The sequence below is a fragment of the Molothrus aeneus genome, chromosome 4 (assembly GCF_037042795.1).
Source record: "Molothrus aeneus isolate 106 chromosome 4, BPBGC_Maene_1.0, whole genome shotgun sequence".
Lineage (NCBI taxonomy): Eukaryota > Metazoa > Chordata > Aves > Passeriformes > Icteridae > Molothrus > Molothrus aeneus.
Window position 1 is genome coordinate 68,183,007 of NC_089649.1, and position 21,218 is coordinate 68,204,224.

The following is a 21,218-nucleotide window of genomic DNA, read 5'->3' on the forward strand; positions in this document are numbered from 1 at the left end:
AAGCAACTTTGTGCACGTGTGTGAACCCTACAGTGGAGGATCCCATTCCCCAAAAGGGTTAATGCACCCTCTCTTTTACCCCAGTAGCTTCATGGTCCTAACAACTTTCATTGTGAAGTGGGTGCAGGTGTGGGCTATGCTTTGTTGATCACAATCCCTTTTGCAGAGGAAGCTTTGAATATGTTTGACATAATCAGCTCACAGCCTTTGCCCGCACTCTTTCATAAACAGGCCATTTTCACATCCTTTTCATGGGATCCGACAAGCGGAAAAATAATTAATGTTACCTCAGCCTAACAGTGACCCAGCTTTGATTCAAAAGGACGGCATGTTGCATAAACTAACCATTTAATTGAGTGATAGAAAAAGCCCACATGTATCAATTCTGCCTTCACCTATTATGATTACTGGGGCTTTGCGAGGATTGTGCTCCCTCGGTCATAAAGCAGAGCTTAAATTCAAGCCCATGAAGTGGTTTCAGGAGGACTGATTGAGCATGAGCTGGGGATTATCTGTGTTTGTGGTGGCAGGAGATGGGAGCAGGGGAAGATGTGGGTGCCCAGCCACCGTGGCGCATGTTCAGGTTGTGCCCAGGTTATGTCAGGTGTCCTTGTGGGAACTGACAGTGGCCAGATGTTAGCCAGCCACAGGACATTTGGGATGCTGGTGACACTTCACTGCCACCTTGCCATGACCTCGGAGCCACAGCTAGCTGGGATATTCCACACTTGAGACTACGCCTAATGTGAATAGGATGGAGTCACTGTCGAGGCAAACCACCAAGAAGAAGTGTCCAAGATGAATTTCAGTTAAATTGAGATAGAGTCTAAGGGTAGCAGTGACTCCTCCAGAAGTCTTGTGAAAGGCAGGTCCTGCTTGAATAACCTGATGTCCTTCTCTGACAAGGTGACACGCTAAGGGGATGAGGGAAAGGCTGTGAATGTTGTCTACCTGGACTTTGGCACAGCCTTTGACACCATTTCCCACAGAGTCTTCCTGGAGAAACCATCTGCTGATGGCTTGGATGGGTTCACAGTTTGCTGGGTGAAAAACTGGCAGGATGGCCAGGCCCAGGGAGCAGTGGGGAATGGAGCCACATTCGCATGGTGGAGTGTCACAGCTGGTGTTCTCCAGGGGAACACTTCTGGGGCCAGCTCTGTTTAATCTCTGTATTGAGGAAGGTACCCTCAATCAGTTTGGAGATGACACCAAGCTGGGTGGGAGAGTTGATTTGCAGGAGGGCAGGGAGGCTCTGCAGGGGATCTGGACAGGATGGATGGGAGGATGGATGGGATGGATGGATGGATGGATGGATGGATGGATGGATGGATGGATGGATGGATGGATGGATGGATGGACAGACCAAGGCCAAAGGTCTGAGGTTCAACAAGGCCAGGTGCTGGGTCTGCACTTTGGCCACAAGAACCTCCTGCAGAGCTCCAGGCTGGGGGCAGAGTGGCTGGAGAGTGGCCCAGCAGAAAGGCCCTGGGGGTGCTGGTGACAGTGGCCAATCTGTGCCAGGAAGGCCATTGTCACCTGGCCTGTATCAGCAGTAGTGTGGCAGCAGGAGCAGAGCAGTGATTGTCCCCCTGTGCTGGGCACTGCTCAGGCCAAACTCAGAGGGCTTTTTCCAGCTCTGGGCCCCTCAGTTCAGGAAGGACACTGAGGGGCTGGAGCCACTCCAGATGATGAGCACACCACCCTGCATGGTCCCCAGCAGTAATTTCAACGCACGTCCTTGCTTCCACAAAAATGTACCCCTTTAATGTAGAGGGGAAATATTGTCCTTCCCCATAGTCTGAAGAGCCCTGATGAAGCCAGAAAAGCACTTGCTGAGACAAATGGATCAATAATTATGAAGCACATTACCAGCCTTTACCAGACATCCCAATTTGCTGGGGAAAGGACTCCTGTGCTCAGTGTGGGTGCAGCAGAGGACAGTGAAACAGCCACAGACCCTCAGAAAGCTGGAGACACATGGCAGGCTGTTTGTCACTGCGGTGATGTCAAATGCTGAATGATTAGGAGATGTAGGAGCAGGTACAGAAACCATCCATCCTCAGAAACCTTCAGTGTTCTCCCAGTGGGCCATTTTGTATCTCTGGCAAGTATTGTTTCTAAAGTTATCACAAATAGCAGAGTGGAGGAGCTGGGGAGCAACCATTCTACTTCAGCTGTTTGTATTTAATTTCACAGCTACTAACACAATCTTCTGTATTCCATCCCTGTCTTTGACTCTTCATACCCCTAGGTATTGGTCATGTTTCTGGCTTGTCTGCCATGCTATTCACTGCATCAATCTCTGTGTGTCTCACTCACTCCCTGATCTTTTTTAATGGTGTTTGATGATTTTTTTTTCTCACAGCTGTCCATGTCTTTTCCATGTTCAAGTACCCCCATCCAACCTGCTGGTGAAGGAGGGACTGAAGAAGCACTGATCTCTGGGTGCTCACGTGGTGGTGGTGGTACCTGTGACCACAGGAGCCAAAATCTGGTTCCTCCACTGGCCAGTGAACAGCCCACAGAGGAGGCCTCCACTGGGAACCTATTCAAAGGAAAGCTTGAAGGCACTACAGGGACCAGACCTAGGATTGGCTGCTCCAGCTCGCACACCTGTGGTCAAACAGGGCTGGGTGACCTCTTCATGCCTTGGGAACAGACATGACCTTTCCTGCCTTCCCTGCTATGGATACTGCCCATAAAGTCACCCTGCACAGGCAGGGCTTTCACTTCTCTTCCACTTAAAATCTGAAATTCTTTACTGTGACTGTGGTGAGACACACTGGGAATGGGTTTACTGGGAATGTGGTGTACTAGGAATGGGCTGCCCAGAGAAGCTGTGGCTGCCCCATCCCTGGAAGTGTTCCAGACCAGGCTGGATGGGGCTCTGATCAACCTGGTTTAGTGTAAGGTGTTCCTGTCTATGGCAGGGGCTGGAACTGGATGATCTTTAAGGTCCCTTCCAACCCAAACCATTCCATGTTTCCATGATCCATCCCCAGCATGGACATGCCATGTAAAGAGCATTCCAAGGTTTGCTGCTCCCAGCCTTTCCTCCTCTGAGCTACTGGCCCAGAACTCCTGTGGGGGAGCTGACTGAGAGAGGATTGTGCTCTCCCTGGAGATGTCTGCAGCAGGGCAGCTTGCCTGGCTGGGCTGGGTGTCCCTGCGAGCTCCTGGAGATGAGAACTGAGCTAAAAATGACCAGGCACAGAGGTGGGCAGCAGAAAAGAGGTCTGTTTCCATCTAGTGACATTCAAAACGTATTGTGAGGAAACTATTCAGTGTTTGTAACACTGCATGACACAGAGGAAGGATTTGCCTGGATCCCAGCGAGTGCATCAGTGGCAATCCTGCAGCCTGGCTGCCAGCTCAGGGAGTGCATGCTCCTCACACCTGAGTCACCGTTTCAGTCCCTAACATTTATATAATCAGTCACTGCATAACTCCCATCCATTTGCATTTGGGAAGACAAAAGGCTGCAGATTAAGGTGCCCTTTAGTGCCTAATTCTGCCCTCACAGGAATGGAGACAACACGGGCAGTTCCAAGGTGCTCCTCAGAGGGAGTATCCTCTGGTTTTTTTTTTCACAGGCAAAATCCTGGCTCTGGTGAGGTTTCATCCTCAGCTGGAACCAGAATGTGCTTTGAGGCATGAACTGTCTACAGGCAGTGCCATCACGTTCACCTTTATTTTGGAGGAGGCTACAGATTCCATGGCCTGAGGGGATGGAACGGCAGATCCTGCCAGCCCTCCTCACAGCAGGTATTACCTTACCCTGCCTGCTGGCTCCCCAGAGCACTGACACAGGAGGGTGCTCTTCAGGGTGAAGGTGTGCGTGGGGGGATCAGCCCTGCATGGAAGAGTTTTCACGTGAAATAAGATCAAACATCACTGCCACACCTCTACCTCCAGCAGTTTCAGCCTACACAAGCAAGGGGAACGTGCAGAGGAGCAGAGTCCAGGTACCGGTGTAACTTCTGTATAGGATTAGAGAGGGAAGGAAAAAAGTATGAAGAAGAAAGAAGATGAAAAAGAAAACCTACAAAAAAAGAAAAAGAAATAGAAAATAAAAAATTAAAATAAAAAAATAAAGAAAAAGGAGCAGAGTCCACGTACCAGTGTAACTGTAACAGATTAGAGAGGGAAGGAAAGGAATATGAAGAAGAAAGAAGATGACAAAAAATCCTACCAAAAAAAAAAACAAAAAAAAAAAAAAAAAAGAAAGGAAAAAATTTAAAATATAAAAATAAAGGAAAGAAAAAGGAGCAGAGTCCAGGTACTGGTGTAACTTCTGTATAGGATTAGAGAGGGAAAGGACGGAAAGGAATATGAGGAAGAAAGAAGATTAAAAAAAAATCTACAAAAAAAAGGCAAAAAAAATTGAAAGGAAAAGAAATTAAAATATAAAAATATAGGAAAGAAAAAGAAAGAAAAATAAGGAAAAGAATGTCTGGAGCTGAAAATTAAATTTGGCTCTCTATTAACATCCATGGACCTAATTGAATTTATTGCCCGAGTGCAAGAAGACTTGAAAAATATAATGGAAAAAGAAAAGAATTTGAAATTACCACATACAGTACATTTCAATACAGGTGTCAGGACTAGAAATGCAGTTAAGATTTGGAAAAACTTTGTAAACCCAGAAGGGTTTTAAGTCTAAATGTGATTTGGTGTGCCCAGTCCTGATTTTCTACCCCAGGCAGGTTTTGAAAACATAATGTGAAAGGATAGTTTGGGAGGGTCTTCTTCACCTTGATTGAGGAGGGTGGAGGAAAACAGAGTTCCCCTGGCAAGGAAGGAGGGAGATTTTCCCTTCACTTCTTTGGGCTGGTGTTGACTCTAAGCAGCAATGCCAGTGGAAAACCCGCACTGGGCAAATTTGCCTGCATCCTTCCAGTGAGGACAACTGGAGCAACTCACTGGTTGGGAGGGTCCATTGGGCTGTTCCTCCCCACTGCTTGAGCAGCATTTCACAGCCAGGGCCATTGAATTCCATTGCTCAGTGTCACTCAGCCACCCTGGGCTGCTTTCAGAGAAAATGAAGTTGTCCATGCTGTGAATGGCAGGATGCAGCCACGGGGATTTGCATCAGAACAGGGACTTGGCCTCATTCCTTCAACAATTGGAGAAGCACAGTGGCTCCTGTAGTTGTTGGAGCAAAGGAAAGAAAAGACCTCTTCCATGGGCAGTGAAATGAATGAATGGCTCCTGAAGAGTTTGTCTGATCCTGTTTAACCCCTCCTTCCCTCCCCATCTCCCACCTTGCAGCAGCACAGTCTGAAGGCCAGGCCTGGTGAAGGTTTCCCTGCCCTTCCTGCCCTTGTGATTACTTTAATCACATTTATTTTACTGTGGAGAGGGAACTGAGCCACCTAAAGCAAATCTCTCCATTGGCAGTAGGGATCTAGGGACAAATTAATCAATTCCTGAAGAAAACCTAAAAAAAAAAAATACAAGCAGGTGCACCACTCCAATTTCTCTATCAGTTCAAAGGGTGATTAGCTCAGATGTAGACATCTGACATTCTGTGCTGGAAACACCTGAAGCTGGTGAAACCAATCCCACTGTTAGAAAGAGCTGGGGAGTTTTGGTGGGGATCTGAGGCATGTAGGTGGGCAGGGAGGCAGGATGCAGCTTGCAGGTGAGACACTGGATCACACATGTCTGCAGGTGGGTGCCTGCAGGTGAGCAGGGTGCCCAGCTCCTGTCAGCAGCAGGGAAATGGGCTGTGCACACTCAGGGGAGCTCAGGGGCTGAGTCCCACCTGGATGCCTGACGTGAAGGGAGCTGGGGCAGTTCCTCTGCTGCAAACTGAAATATTTTCCTAGATTTATTAAGCCAACACCTCCTAGCAGCTGAGGATCCAGTCAGAGTGACTTGGCCAGGAAAAGAGATCAGTTCAGATATGGAAACTCAGGGAATGTTTCTCTGTCTGCTCTGGGGTGCCCTGACCCCCAGGGGAGCACTGACTTTCACCCTCATTCATGGAGAAAGTTTCCCAGACTTCAAGATAGACTGGAACCCACAAAAGTGTGAAATAGATCATAGAGAGTAGTGTAGGTGTATCACTTGGGGAGAAATTGGGGTTTTGGGATTTTTAGTATGCTGTGGATGGAAGCAAGATGGAGGGCACAGGGTGTCATCCTGGGTTTCCCCTTCATGCTTCTTCTTCCTTCTTCTTCATGGGTTTGGGTGGCATTTTGTAATTGGGCAGAAATGTCTGCACTGTGGGCTCTGTGGGATCAGTTATTGGGTTAAAAGGGAAAATAATCTATGTGTCAGTTCTTAATTGGATAGTTTAGTCTTAAAAGCCCTTGTAACAAGAGATTGTTGGCCATTTTGTGCCTTCTGATGAAAAGCTGCAGAACTCACAGTAGTGAGACTGTTTTACTGATCAGAAATAATAAACACCTGAGTCCAAACATAGAATTGCTGTCTCAAGTGCCTTCAATCCATACCAAGAGAAACCCACAACTGGGACCCCCACGTTCAGAAGTCATCCTTCCTCCTGCTTCCAGCACCCTCCTCACAAAAACTCAGGGCATCCTTTGAATTCTAGTGGAAACAGATTGCTAGTGGCAAGGAGGAATGCAGCATTCCTGCATCCAAAGCACGTCCAGGAGCCCATCTGTCCACCAAAATCTGGAGGAAAAATATCCCTCCATCCTCAGGAACAGGAAGAAAGGATGTTCCTGGAGCATTGCAGTGCCTTCATGGAGCTACACAAGTGCAAGCAAGGCTGCTGCTTGGAGAGAGCTCAAACTGGGTGGAATCAGATTCGTATCACTCCTGGATGCAAAGAGGTTTGCACTGGGGGTAGAGAAGGGACTTGAACTGCTGCAATTAGATTATCAGATCTCCAGGGCAGGATTCAGCTCATAAGGCATTTTAACCCTTTCTTCTAATATTGTGCTGTACAAACTAAATGTTCACACTGCAAAACCTGGGCAGATTTGTAGTGTGTGGAAAGGGATCACAAGTTTCTGGTCACTGCAGCTCTCAGCTGCTGGTATTGTTTATGGCAGGTTTAGCACATTTCCAGCTGTCCTGTGGTTAAGACCAGGTCTTACACCCTGTGAGAATCTCTTGGGAGAGAACCAGTCCCTGGATGTGCAGGTCACTTGTGGGATTTGGAGGGAGGAAGAGTAAATGCTGCAGGATTTCCTGGGCAGGGCCAATGTTTCCCCAGCAGCACCCATGCCTCCGTGTGAAGCCACTACTGATAAGATTTAGGCAAGAAATGCTGGGATTTGTTGTGCTTTCCTGTACCAGCAGAAGGAAGGGTGAGTTTGGAGCCATGCCAGAGGGTTTCAGGCTGACTCTGCAGGGACAGGTCAGCGGTGGAGGCATCGCAAAGCGTGGATTTGTCACCTCTGCCACAGCACTGTGTGACCTTTGACAAATCACTGTCCTATGATGTTCCCTTGCAGTGAAACAGGGCCTGTAACACTTCCTCAGTCACACTTGTCTCTTTGGATTGTCACCTTTTCAGATGAGGTTTCACACTGGGACAAGCAGCTGCTGTCTGGAATAGAACAGTGTTCAGAGTTATGATAAATGACCTTATCATTCATGACAAGCTCATTGCTGTGGCTTTCCCACTGCTCACTTATTCCCTGCCTGGGACAGTGAAAATAAATACCACCCCTTGTTCCATTATGATAAACACATTCCCTGATTCCTTAAAGGGTCTCCTTGGTTTCTTGTCAGGTCTGCTGCCCCACTGTGCTGCCAAGGAAAAGGGACAAATGCTGGAGAGGAGGAAGACACTCATTTTTTTCTCTATTGAAGTATGACAGCTCTTACTATCTTTTGACAACCTCTGCCCACATGAAGTCACACAGAGCTGCTCCCCATCACTCACATGTGCAAGCAGGGCAAGTCCCCCCTACCTTTCTCATCAGCTGAGAGATCTGTCTGAAGAGACTGTGGTTTATTTTCACTTTGCTTGTGAAAGCCACAAAACTCACATTGTCTTAACCAGGATGTAAATGTGTTTCCCTGGGCTTGAGGATGATCTCTGGTCCAAATGAGGGCCCTGATGAAGCTTCAGCAGGGCAAGGCCAGGGCATCTCACCACAGCTGTCTCAGGAGTGCTGTTCTCCTGCTGCCAGCAAAGGTCGTCCAACCTTCTGCCACTGAGACTTCTGATGGTTTTGATGCTCCTGACCAAATAATGATTTGAGCTCAGTTCCAAAACTGCTGCCCCAGGTGCTAGGGACAGTGGAGCTGCAAATTTCGGTGCACCACAGCTCTCACCTCCTGCCATCTCCAGCCAGGCTGCCCTTCACAAACAGCTTATTCTAGGAGAACAGGAGAGCAGACTGGATAAATAACAAACAGTATTTCCCTGAAACCAGAATCACACAAACAATGAGGCTGGAAAAGACCCTGAGATCATCGAGTCCATCCTGTGGCTGAGCACCATTGTGTCAACCAGACCATGGCACTGAGTGCCACATCCAGTCTTTCCATAAACACCTCCAGGGACTGTGACTCCAGCACCTCTCTGGGCTGCCAGCTTTTCCAGGAATGTGCTGTGGAGACTGTGTCAAAGGTGTTGCTCAAGTCCAAGCAGACACATCCACAGCCTTCCCCTCATCCACTGGGCAGGTCACCTGGTCATAAAAGCAGATCAGGTTGGTCAGGCAGGACCTGTCTTTCCAAAACCTTTGCTGGCTGAGTCTGATCCCTTGCCTGTCCTGTATGTGCTGTGTGATCACATTCAAGATGATCTGTTCAATAACCTGGGCTGGCACTGAGGTCAGGCTGACAGGCCTGCACTTCCCTGGATCCTCCTTCCAGCCCTTCTTGTGGATTGGTGTCACGTTGGCACCTCCAGCTGGGACCTCCCCAGTTACCCAGGACTGGTGATAAATGATGGAGAGAAGCTTGGTGAGCCCTTCTGCCAGCTCCCTCAGCACCCTTGGATGGATCCCTTTCCATCCCATTGATTTGTGAGCATCTAAGTGGCTCAGCAGGTCACTAAACCCAAAAGATTTACACTTCATGAGCAGTCCATGCACTGATCCTGCTGCATTGCTGGAAGGTGCTTGCACCGATTACAGCAGCGCATGGACAGGGATAAAATAAGTAGAGTAAAAAAGCCCATCCAAACTTCCTATTCCACCTCAAAGAATTTCCCCAGCAGGAGCTTTCTTCTCCCACGACAAAGGATGCTCATCTATGGATTAGGGCTGTGTCTTGCTTTGAAACCTCCATCTCTGGTGGTCATGTACTATTTGTAACCAGACACATGACCCCACATGACAGATGTCCCATATCTGCAGATATCCATGAATTACTGCCCTGGGGGAGTCTAAAAGCTTGGCCTAAATTAGCTCTTCAGTCACCTGCAGAGAGCAACTTGTCTGCTCCTACTTAGCCAGATTTTTTTTTACAGGATCTCCTGTAGGAGATCCCAGGGTGTCTCCACCACCTGTAAGGCACCTCCTCCTCTGGTCTGCTTTGAACCTGCTGCCTGACAGCTTCATTAGATGTCCATTGTCTAGACTAAAACATTTACATGAGTGAAAATGTCGTTTCCACCCAAGGGGAGTGTAATTTGTCCCCATTTGAGTATCATTCACTCTGCTGAAGGAAGCCCAAGCTTGGCTCTGCTCTGTGTTCACTTTGACTCCCCACACTGTTGTGGGGTTGAGGCACTACCTCTGTGTCCTCCAGGTTCACCCTTTGAGGAATGGTGGGGTGAGATGTGGGTTCTGCCACCCCCTGAACTGGCCTGGGAGGGAAATGGCCCAGCTCAGCTCTGCTATTCACTTTAATTAGATATAGATTAGATATAAATGAGATATCAATTAATCAGCACCCCTTCAAGGGTCTGAAGGCAGGTTAACCATCAATCCTGACCTGATTTGTCACTGTTATGGCAAGTGTGGATCAGCTGCATGGTGAGAGCTTTGCTTTGTCAATAAATCCCAGACACAATGGGCTGCAGGGAAGGGGAAATGATCCGAGGAGCTGGGGCAGAACTTCTGCTCTCCTGGGGCAGCCAATGCCTGGATCAGGCCTGCAACTTTCATTTCACAAATGTGCAACCTTTAGCTGCTTTTTCATGTCCCCAGGCAGTCTCATAGACAGCACCTGAAGTGTTTGAGAGCCTGGCTGATTATGGGTCTGCTCAAAGCCCTCTGAAGTCAGTGGGAGTCTTTCCCCTGACTTCACTGTGTTTGGGGCAGGCCCTGGATGACTATCCCTCAGGTTACACAGTTTAATCATCCATTCAGCAGTACACAAAGCAGATCACATACACTTTTAGCCTGCATTGTATGGTGTTATGAAACGAGAAGATTATTTGATATGATTCAGAGATAGCTCAGGTATAAGGTTAAAAAAAAAAACCACCTTTGATGTTTTACATCACACTTCAGTTATTCCTTGAGGGGCAAATTCTCGTCACCTTACCCAGGTGAATATTGCATTCAGTAATTTGGTCAAAAACGTTCCACCAACCTTCTTTTTAACAGAAATTATTGAGGGGCAGAAATTCAGCTTGATGGAGATTTCTGCTAAACAGGACAAAAAAAGAAAAGTCAAATCCATTTGCCTTTTTTCAGCAATGGGGAAAAAAAAAAAAAAGAATTATTAGTTTTGAAGGGATCTTCTAACAGGGCAATAAAACCAGTCTTTTTACTCTCCAAAACCTAAGGAGAAATACCAATTTCACAATTACTGCAATCTCCATCTGGCACAGCTATTTCTAGCTGAGGTGTCAGCCATCCATGGACGACCAGCCAGGCCTGATTCTCATCTTGACTCTCTTTAGTCAAGCCACAAAATGAGTCTTTGTCCCTCTTATTTTGTGTGCTATCAGAACAAGACTGACAGGAACAGCTGGGCAGAATTAGGTACATCACACTCAGAATCAGGAGATCTGCAGGGTTTGCAGGGCCTTGTCTCAAGAAGTCTGATGGAGATTTTATTTATCTCTAGAGAGGGCAAGGACAGGAATTCTTGTTTACAACACTGCTGTAACATTTGAATTATTCCTAAAAATTTTTTTTGAAAAATCACCCTTAATCACCATTAAAAAAAAAAAAAGGCAATAAAACCTTCTGTACAGGCAACAACACACGGCGGCCAAATTCCGTGGATTTGGTGAGCGACAGGGGCAAATCAAAGGCTCCACCTTCAGAGGAGCAGCAAACCACAGCCCGTGGCCAGTGGCGGTAATTGAAGCCCCACTTGTGCAGGAGTTGGCGGGCGATGAAACCCAGCGTGGATGGTTCTGTTCTGCCCCCGGGATCCCCTCCCAGCGCCCCAGCCAGGGCTGCTGCAGATCCCTTTGTTGGTGGAGCTGGGTCTCCTCTGGGGGACGGGCCTGATCCAGCTGTGCTGGCAGAGAATTTGTGCTGCAGCAGCTCAAGTGCAGACCTGTACCGGGTGGGTGCCTGCCCCTGCCTTGGCTGGCGCTCGGTAAGGGCAGCGCTGAGCGGAGCTGAACGACCCCGCGCTGGAGAAATGCCACACGTAGGAGCCAGCAAGCATCTGTGTTACTGATCCAGCCTCTGGAAATGCCTCTGGACTGTGCTTATTTTCCAGTGGGGAATGCCTTTTTTAGGGGTTTGTGGAAATCCAGGGCACTGGGAATATTTCTCTGTCTGCTCTGGGGTGCCCTGACCCCCAGGGGAGCACTGACTTTCACCCTCATCCATGGCAAAGTTTCCCAGAATTCAAGATAGACTGGAATCCACAAAAGTGTGAAATAGATTATAGAGAGTAGTGTAGGTGTATCACTTGGGGAGAAATTGAGGTTTTGGGATTTTTAGTATGTTGTGGATGGAAGCAAGATGGAGGGCACAGGGTGTCATCCTGGGTTTCTTCTTCATGCTTCTTCTTCCTTCTTCTTCATGGGTTTGGGTGGCATTTTGTAATTGGGCAGAAATGTCTGCGCTGTGGGCTTCCAGGGATCAGTTATTGGGTTAAAAGGGAAAATAATCTATGTGTCAGTTCTTAATTGGATAGTTTAGTCTTAAAAGATCTTGGAACAAGAGATTGTTGGCCATTTTGTGCCTTCTAATGAAAAGCGCCAAATTCACAGTAGTGAGACTGTTTTACTGATCAGAAATAATAAATACCTGAGTCCAAACATGAATTGCTGTCTCAAGTGCCTAAAATCCAGACCCAGAGAAACCAACAACTGGGATCCCCACAAGGGTTGTGTGTGCTGGGAGTGTGGCAGAGGTACCAGGCAGCTGAATTTGCAGTCATCAGCATAACCACGGTTTCTCAGTACCACAGCTGGGGAGGCACCTCTCTGGATACCTAAAAAAGAGTGGAGAAAACAAACAAAGATGAAACTTCTTGTGATGTAGCCCCACATTTCTCTTCACAGAGAAAAGCAAGGCACAATTCTTCCCAAGAATATTTCTCAGTTTCACATTGTCTGAACATCAGAGAAAGAAAACACAATTCTCATCATTTGCTGTGCCTGTCTTTGTGCAAAAGTAGAATGCAATAAGGAGATTGTTTACCCAAAGTGATGGAGTTTTGTTTCCTTGGCCCATCAGGGGCAGGTGTGTGCATGTGTCGGGACTGTGGGCTGACAGTCACGACATTCAGAGCAGGGAGTGCAGTTGTGTGCAAGGTTGAGTGCTTGGCAGATTCAGTTTTAGATGTACGGAACAATATAGTATAATAAAGTAATGAATTAACCTTCTGATATCAATGAAGTCAGAGGTGTAGGTGCTGGGGCAGCCAGCCAGCGCTGCAAAGGGAAAGGGAGTTGGACCATGCGCTTTTGCAAACAGCATTTCAACGTGGACACTTCCCAGGAGCTCTCCCAGGAAGACTGATCTTCTCACCTTTCGAAATAAGAGCACCCCTTAAGCACCAGCAGAAGGCAGATGCAATGTTTTTTCCCCCCATCCAGGAAAACGTTAGGTGGTGTAGATGGTTTGCCATCTAAATTCTGCAGGCGTGAACTGAATTAATGTTTTCAGAGGTTTCTAATCCTGAATGTAGAACAAGAAGTTTAAAAACCAGATGCATCATTCTCTCTCCCCTGGTCAGGGTTCCCAGCACAGCTATGTTGTGATGCTTAACTCTAGTGACCAGCAGCTGGGATCCGTGGGCCACCAGCTAATCTGCATGAAATCACCGCTCCCCTAGAGCCAGACGTTCTGTGAAGGGCTGGTTACGGGGTGATCCCCACAGATCTGCCAGAGCAGAGAGGATGAAGGCCTGAAGTTTGAGCCTTTCTCCCAAGCAAGGACATTTTTCGGCCGATTTTCCTGGGAGTGGGCTGTGCCCCGGGCTCCTGGGCCATCACCTGACCCGGGCTGGGGAGAGGCTCATTGTCATGGAGAGCTGCCCAATCCAGGCATGGCCTTGGCATTTATAGGGGACTGGGGACTCTCAGGGTGGGACAGCAGGCTAATTGCCTTTGTCTTCCCCCTCCCTCAATCGGGGAGTCTCAGCAAATCCCTAAACCCATGACAAAAGCCCTGCTGCTTTTAACTGCCTTTCATTAAACTCAATCCTCTTGCCCTCCCTCTCCCAAGACTTGCTAAAAGAAGTCTCTTTCAATGGCAAAAGGAAACCTAAAAGGCTGCCATTATCATTCACTGTCTCCTCTGCAGACTGGGTGCCTATTTGCTGAAATCTGCTCTCAAGTGTCCCTTGAGCACACCGGAGGTGGCTCCTCTGGAGGAGAGGCCACATTCCCTGGTTCCAGCTAAGGATGTGCTTTCCCTGGAAGAAGCAAGCTCTGGTGCAGCTTATGGCTGTACAGGTGCACTGGGGACAGTCACACCTGCCAAAGCCTCCCTTGAGCACATCATCATCCCTCAGGACCAGCCTGGAGCTCTCTGGTGGGTGAATCCTTCCTTGTCTGATTCTGCTCTGGCAGGTTCTGGCTGTGCCCCTGCCAGCTGAAGAGGCACAAACCCTGTTGAGCCATGGCATATTGCTGAGGACATACTGCCAGGTGCAAACCAGCCTGCAATACAAATTTGTCAGATTTGGGATTCTCCAGAGCAAAGGTTTACGGGCACTGTGCAGAAACACACAGCTGATAGAAGTGGGAACGTGTATTTGCCATTGGTTCTGCATCCTTAAACATTTATGGGTAATGCCTCTAGAGACACAGCTCTACAGAGATGGAAGATGGTAAATTTAAAAAATGGTGGCATTTTTAAAATAATTTAAACCAAAAAGAGATGGCATCTCTTCCACAGAGATGGAAGAGGGTAAATTTAAAAAAATCTGAGTGGAAGAACACGAGCTGGACACACATGAGTGTCCTGCATTGGCTCAATGCTTGCTAAGGTCTGAGAGCAGGCTGGCAGAGGGGAGAAGGGGTGCAATGGTCACTTAGATACACAAGTATGCAGTTCCTGGCTTACTTAGGGACTGGATCTTTATCTTTCAGAGGTGTTGGGAATCCCTCCACAGCTCTTAGATCAAACTCCAAATAAAGCCATTCCACACCTGCTGGGATTGAAGCAGGACAAGACTGACCACCTTGTCCTTTCCCTAGTGTTACTCTGCCCTTTCCCTCCCATTATCGCTGCCCCTGCATCACCCGAGATGGAATTAAAACCAGGAGGAATTACCCCTAAAGCCAGGAAGATGGTATCTGTGCTGGGAAGGGGCGAGGGGGAGGGGGGACGAGGAGTTGCCACCCGCCCACTGGTCCCGGCGATTGCACAAAGGGAATAATGGCCGGTGCCGGGGCAAGTACTTGGTCCCGATCCCAAGCACATGGAAGTCATCTGACGTTTCGTCATGGCTTCATTATATTTTGGATCAGGCCAGCGGTTTGTCTTGCATCACTGCCCTGTACGTTCTGCAGGTAGCCCTGCACTGCCAACTGCTCCGTGCTGTGAATAGCCCCAAAATAAAAAAAATCCCAAAATCCCAAAATCCCAAATAGCAGGGATGGCCCCAAATCACGGCACATGCCTGGGTGCTAAACAGCTGCAAGTGCACCTTAACTTCATTGCGGATGCCACATTCCTCACGAAGACACCTACATTTATGCCCTTTCATTGTGGATGGCACATTCCTCATGAAGACACCTACATTTATGCCCTTTCATTGTGGATGGCACATTCCTCATGAAGACACCTACATTTATGCTCTATCTGCACACAGCCCCTAACAAACAGCTCCTGAACACGGCAGGAACGAAGGGGTGTAGTGCAATGGTTACTGGATGATGGATTCTCCTTTCCCAGCAGCAGGAAATCAGGGAGGATTCCCAAAAGTGCTTCCTGGCCCTCTGGCTGACTGGTCCCACCTCTTCACTGGCCGGCAGTGTAAGCAGGTGCAATCCTGTCACACAATCCCATTAGAAAAACTGATTTGCAAAACGGACTGAGCCTCCTGCTAGTTGGCATCACGCTGGAACCAGTCCCGCCTCTTTTACTGCTGCAAGTTTTTATTTTTTTTTACCAAACGTTGTCGAAAAAGAACAGTTGCAATTCAGACCTCTGAGAAAAATAAACAAACAAAACTGACGTAGTGCCCTTACTGCACAGTGAGACTCCAAGAAACTGCAAACCAGCTCAGATGTGCCTAATTTGGGAGTAAAGCAGGTTTTTTTCCACCCTACTGCACAGAAGGGTGGAAATTTATGAACATGAAATTGTTCATAAATTTTTACACCTTTTATCCCAAATGATGTGAAAGAAAATCCTGTCTCCCACAGAGCTTTAAAATACTTCAAACATACTGATGAACAACCAGGCCAATATCTAACAATTGTTAATATTTTATTCCCAACAGCTGTTCAGCCTGAAAAGTTTCAGTAATACACTAAAAACAAAAACAAAACCAACAAAAAATTCAAAACAAATAAAACAACAAAAAGGGGGGAAACAAAGTAAAATAAATTTTAACAAAGTTTAAAACACATTATAAATAAGTACAGCTCCAGAGCATAATTTACAAATATAAAACCACATAGAAACTTATGTACAGAAGAGTTACATTACGTACAAATATGTATAAAAATACCCCAGTGTTTATTCTTGTGCTAAAGCTGCGTGACTAGAGTTATCTTTGGTACTAAGCTCAGGGAAAGAAGATTGTTTTACAAGACACAGCCCTGCTGTACAATATGCCAGACACAGGAAGACCCTCTGTGAGTTTGAGGAGGTTTTGGGTGGGTGCTTATACAGGACATTCCCCCTGTGCATTGCATATTGCAGGATCAGGGCACAAGCAAGAGCTTACAGAAGCAATTGCTGGCAGAAGAGGTTTTTTAATACATTGTACAAGGCACTTCATAAGAAATCTCTTCATTTTTTTCCCTGTTCTCTTCTAAGACTCACTGGATGTCTACGCTTGGCTCTTGCCAATACCACCTTATGGCTATGGTTTTTAAACTTCTTGTTCTACATTCAGGATTAGAAACCTCTGAAAACATTAATTCAGTTCATGCCTGCAGAATTTAGATGGCAAACCATCTACACCACCTAACGTTTTCCTGGATGGGGGGAAAAAACATTGCATCTGCCTTCTGCTGGTGCTTAAGGGGTGCTCTTATTTCGAAAGGTGAGAAGATCAGTCTTCCTGGGAGAGCTCCTGGGAAGTGTCCACGTTGAAATGCTGTTTGCAAAAGCGCATGGTCCAACTCCCTTTCCCTTTGCAGCGCTGGCTGGCTGCCCCAGCACCTACACCTCTGTCCCATCCCGTGTGTAGATGAGGCTGTTGACTGTGAAGTTGTAGTAGTGGTTGTACTGGGCTCCCTGGCTGCCGCTGCTGGGGTGGAAGGAGCTGTAGTAGGCAGGGGAAGGTCCCGCCACCCTCTGCAGCTGCTCTGGGGAAGGCACCTCCTGAGAAGAGCTGCTGGAAGGGGTGAAAGTGCCACTGCTCAGCTGTCCAGCAGAGAAGTTCCTGTGATGCAGGTCCCCGCTGAGACCCCCCGTCAGCCGGCTGCCTCCGCCGCTCAGGGAGCTCATGCCGCTGAAGAAGGTGCTGAGACAGCTGGGCGTGGATGAAATGATACTGGAGGGAGAGGAGCTTTTGGGATGGTCCCTGGCAGAAGGTGAGGGGTCCAGCTCTGGGGGTGGGCTGTTTCCACATGGTTTGCCTGTGGCTGGGATGGGTCTCTCCTCCTCGGCCTTCAGGCCCCCCAGAGAGGAGGCTGCAGAGGCGGCCACGGGCGCGTTGGGCTCCGAGCGCCGCTTGCGTTTGCGACGGAAGTTCCCGTTGTCAAACATCTTCTCACAGTTGGGATCTAAGGTCCAGTAGTTTCCCTTCCCTGGTGGAAAACAGGAGACACAAGAGAGAAAGTCAATTTCTGTAACAGCAAGCCCTGCTGCTGGCAGATAAGCAGCATCCTGGTCTTGTCCAGCTGGCACAGAACCCACACCCCTCCTGCACCTGCTCCTCCTCCCTCTGTTGTCCAGTACGTGGATCCAAAACCTGTCTCCAGGACATTTCCACCTCCATCCCTCCAGTGCCCAAGTGAACCTTAAGGCCACATAGAAGAGGAGAATCTGCCCATCCTAAAGCACAGATAGATCTGCACCTGTACCTCCAACCTGGCTAAAGAGAATTTGAAGAGAGGCTCCCCTTGCTCTGGCACCTCACAGAAACTGGGCCACTTAGAGCCATCTGAGCAGTGGTGACAAGGCAGTGCCCGGGCCAAGGCTCATGGAAAAGCTGATGGAGAGGTGGGCTGGCACAGTCAGGCACTCCGAGGGGACGGCAGGCCAGCAGCACTGAGCTGCGGGGGCTGCACACAAGCTGCCCCTCGCACAAGCCTTGGTGCGGGCACGGTGGTGCCATCAGCTGTCCCCGCTCGCCTCCTGCCCACGGTCGGGACGGGCGCAGTGACCCCGCAAGGTCCCGAGCTGCTCCAGCCCGGCACGTCCCGGCACCGCCGGGCCGGACCAGCGCTGTCCGGGCGCGCCTCCGCCCACTCCCGGGCACCGGCTGCGCCCCGGGGCCGGCCCGGGCAGCGGCGGGCAGGGAGGGGAGCCGTGAATCACGGGCCGAAGGAGCCGAGCCTTGCACAACCGGCGCTCCCGGGCTGCTCGGGGAGGGGGCGAGGGCTGGGGCCGGCCGGCCCCCGCCTACACCTCCCGCGGGCAGCGCCGGGCCGGGCTGGGCGAAAGGCAATGGTCACATCACAGAGCCCGGGTCAGGGGACGGAGCAGCGCGGTCCCATCACTGCGCTGGTCCCGAGGGGACGCGCAGCGCGGTCCCACCACAGCATCCGACTGGAAGGGATGGAGAGACGCGGGCTCATCGTAGCGCTAGCCCAGGGGGCACGGGGAGCGCGGTGTCGGGACAGCGCCCGACTAGAAGGGAACAGGGGACCCGCCGGCCACGGGGATGCTGCCGCCCCTCTCTGACGGCGGTGCCGGTATCCGCACGGCCGTTCCCCGCCGCCCAGCCATCCCTCCCGCCCGGCGCGGCACCTCACCGGGGTCGTCCTCGTCGCGGGGCACCTTGCGGAAGCAGTCGTTGAGGCTGAGATTGTGGCGGATGCTGTTCTGCCACCCGGCCTTGCTGCGCTTGTAGAAGGGGAAGTTCTCGGCCACGTACTGGTAGATGTGGCTGAGGGTGAGCTTCCTCTCGGGCGCGCTCTGGATGGCCATGGCGATCAGCGCCGAGTACGAGTAGGGCGGCCGCACCAGCTTCAGCAGCTCCTCCTGGCTGGCCAGGCTGAGCCAGCTCAGCTCCGCGCCGCCCGCCGACGGCGAGCCGGGCGCCGGGGGCGAGCCCACGAGCTGCCCGCCCCGCGAGCAGCCGTACGAGGCGGGCGGCAGGAAGGGCGCGGCGGCGGCGGCGGCGGCGCCGGGCGGGCCCTGCAGGTAGGGCGCGGGGCTGTTCATGCCCCACAGGTAGCCGGCGTTGGCGGGAGCCCCGTAGTCCCCCAGCGCGTACCCGCCCGCCCGCTGCCCCGAGGAGGCGGCGGCGGCGGCAGCGGCGGCGGCGGCCGCGGCGGCGGCGGCGGCGGCGCCGGGCGGGTGAAGGCTGGGCTGGGGGTAGACGCTGAAGTTCTCGCTGCAGTACACGGCCATGTCGGGGGCTTCCTGCGCGCTGCGGGGCTGCGGGGGCGCGGGGGCGGCCGCCGGCGCCGAGGCTCTGGGCTGCGCCTGCTGCAACTCACCGGCGCTCATAATCCCTGGCCATGCAGGGCGGCCGGCGCTCCCCCCCGCTCCCGTGCTCTCCCGGCGACACCCCCCGCCCCGCGGCCCCGGTGGCCCTGGACCAAAAACTCCCGGGGGGCTGCGGCGCGGCGCCCTTATAGGCGCTGCCGTGCGCCCGGACTCCCCGCCCGCGGCCGGGGCCGGGGCTGGGCGGGCGGCGGCGGCGCGCAGGGAGCAGCCAGTAGCGCGGCTCGGCGGCGGGCGGGAGGCGGAGGGGGGCAAGGCCGGGCCCCGACAGCGGCGATGGGGGAGGGACCGGCGGGGGAGCTGCGGGAGGCGCCAGGGATTTGGCTCCCGGCGGCGCGGGGGCAGCATCCCCCAGCCGGACCCACCCCCCGCCCGTGCTGTGCCCGTCCCCCCTTCCCAGCCTGGGGGTCTCTCCCGGCGCTGCCCGGTCGCCCCCGCACCGGCCTCCCCCTCGCCGGAGCTGTCCTGGCGCTCTGGGATGCCATCCCGCTTTGCCAGGGATGCGATCGCCCCCGATCCCTTCGGCCCCGCATCGCTGCGGCTCCCCCGACGGCAGCGCCAAGGGCTCGCTTAAACTCTGTTCGTTTAAACTCTGTTCGCTTAAACTCCGTTCTTGAAGTGTAGTTTTGCCGCCCGTCTCCCAACAGCCGCGGCTGAGATCGCCGTTCATTAATTTTAGATAAGGAATTGCCCGAAATTAAACAAACAAACAAACAAACCCCACCGGTGTCTTCGCTCGTACCGCGGGCGGAACGGGCTGGAGGGCGCGGGGCGAGATTTAGTGAATAAAAGTTATTTTCGCCTTAGTTCTCCGGGGCAGCCTGCACGGAAAGCGCATCCTTTTGCAGAGGAAAAGCTCTCGGTGTTCGTAAGGATCCCGACAACCGGGATCTACACAGGGGCCAGCTCCGGCAAATCTTCTGGTCCGGGGCAAAGCACACGTGTAACAACAGAAATACCGTCAATAGTGCGGGGTGATTTAGAGACTTTGTCTAAATACCAGGTACATGAGATGTACATTTCATTCCCCGTTCTTAAATGGAGTAGTTATTCAGTTTTCTGCTGGTAAAAATACCTCGAAATTGCCCTTTCCTGGTGTAAACACGAAGCGCTCTTTGCGAGCGCCGGGTGTCTTGGTCTGACAACAGGATTTGGGGCAGAGAGGGGCGTTTGGGAAAAGTCTTTGCGCTTTATGTCTTCCATAAAATAATTATAAAAGGACGTGTAAACCTGTGAAGCTTTCCCGAGCTGACTTCAATCCCAAATTTTCATGCCTTGTGTGATTTGAGCAGGGATATAATAGCCGAAGGATTTTCAACTTTGTATTTCGTTTTAAAACAAATGAATAAACGATTTTTGAGACAGAAAATAACTGAAAAGTGTTTGGGTTAAAGAATCAGGATTTGGGTTTTCTCCTTTAATCATAAAGAGAGGTGTTCGGGGGCTTTGTTGGTTTTTGTTTGTTTGTTTGTTTTCTTGTGTTTTTGTGTTTGTGCGTGTGTGGTTTTTTTTTTTTTTTTCTTTTTCTGTTGATATTTTGTTGCCATCACTCTTGCTTTTGCTGATTTTATTTTGCACCCCTTGGGAAAAGAGCTTCCCGTGCATATTTTGAATACCCAGAACAGCAGGAGAAAAGTTGGCATTACGTTTCCCAAGGTGCCTTTTCCCTTCTCAGCTTCCTTCTCTTTAAGATTTATAGCAGCTCCTCATCTTTTTTAGAGCAGGGTCGCGCTGGAAAATGCCGGTTTGAAGTCCGACGGGAGAACAGGCACCCAAAGCAAGCATTTTACAGAGAAATCACAGCTAGAAAAGACATTTAAAGGACAAGAAACAGGCAGACTTTTAAACAGCAATTTCCCTCTGGGTCTGAAGAGCTAAGCCGAAAATACCATTCTCTAAAATTGCAACAAATCTGTGTTTATCCGTTTGGGCAAAACCCCCGCGATCGTTGCAGCAGGAAGAGGAGCAGTCAGTCAGTGGTGTCTCCGTATCGCTCGAAATTGAGGTTTTTGCTCCAGGGATTTGATGTTTTTGGGCAAAGGCAGAGCCATCTAGAGGAGCAGCCCGGCTATGGCCAGGCGGGGAAGGCAGTTTCCCTCACAGGCATGGGGTGCTGCC

At 50.6% G+C, this 21,218-nt stretch overlaps 1 protein-coding gene across 1 annotated transcript; it reads right to left on the reverse strand.

The window, feature by feature from the left end:
* Positions 1–16,643: 16,643 nt before the first annotated feature.
* Positions 16,644–19,103, reverse strand: FOXI3 (forkhead box I3). The gene is made up of 2 exons (XM_066549247.1): positions 18,404–19,103; positions 16,644–17,233 (listed from the first exon to the last, which is right to left on the reverse strand). The coding sequence occupies exons 1-2, from the start codon at positions 19,101–19,103 to the stop codon at positions 16,644–16,646; spliced, it is 1,290 nt and encodes a 429-aa protein (XP_066405344.1).
* Between the last annotated feature and the right edge of the window lie 2,115 nt (positions 19,104–21,218).

Coding starts and splice junctions, on each gene's coding strand:
- FOXI3 (XM_066549247.1), bottom strand. CDS start 19,103: ATGAGCGCCGGTGAGTTGCAGCAGGCGCAGCCCAGAGCCTCGGCGCCG. Junction 17,234..18,403: donor CCGCGACGAGGACGACCCCG/GTGAGGTGCCGC, acceptor GTTTTCCACCAG/GGAAGGGAAACTACTGGACC.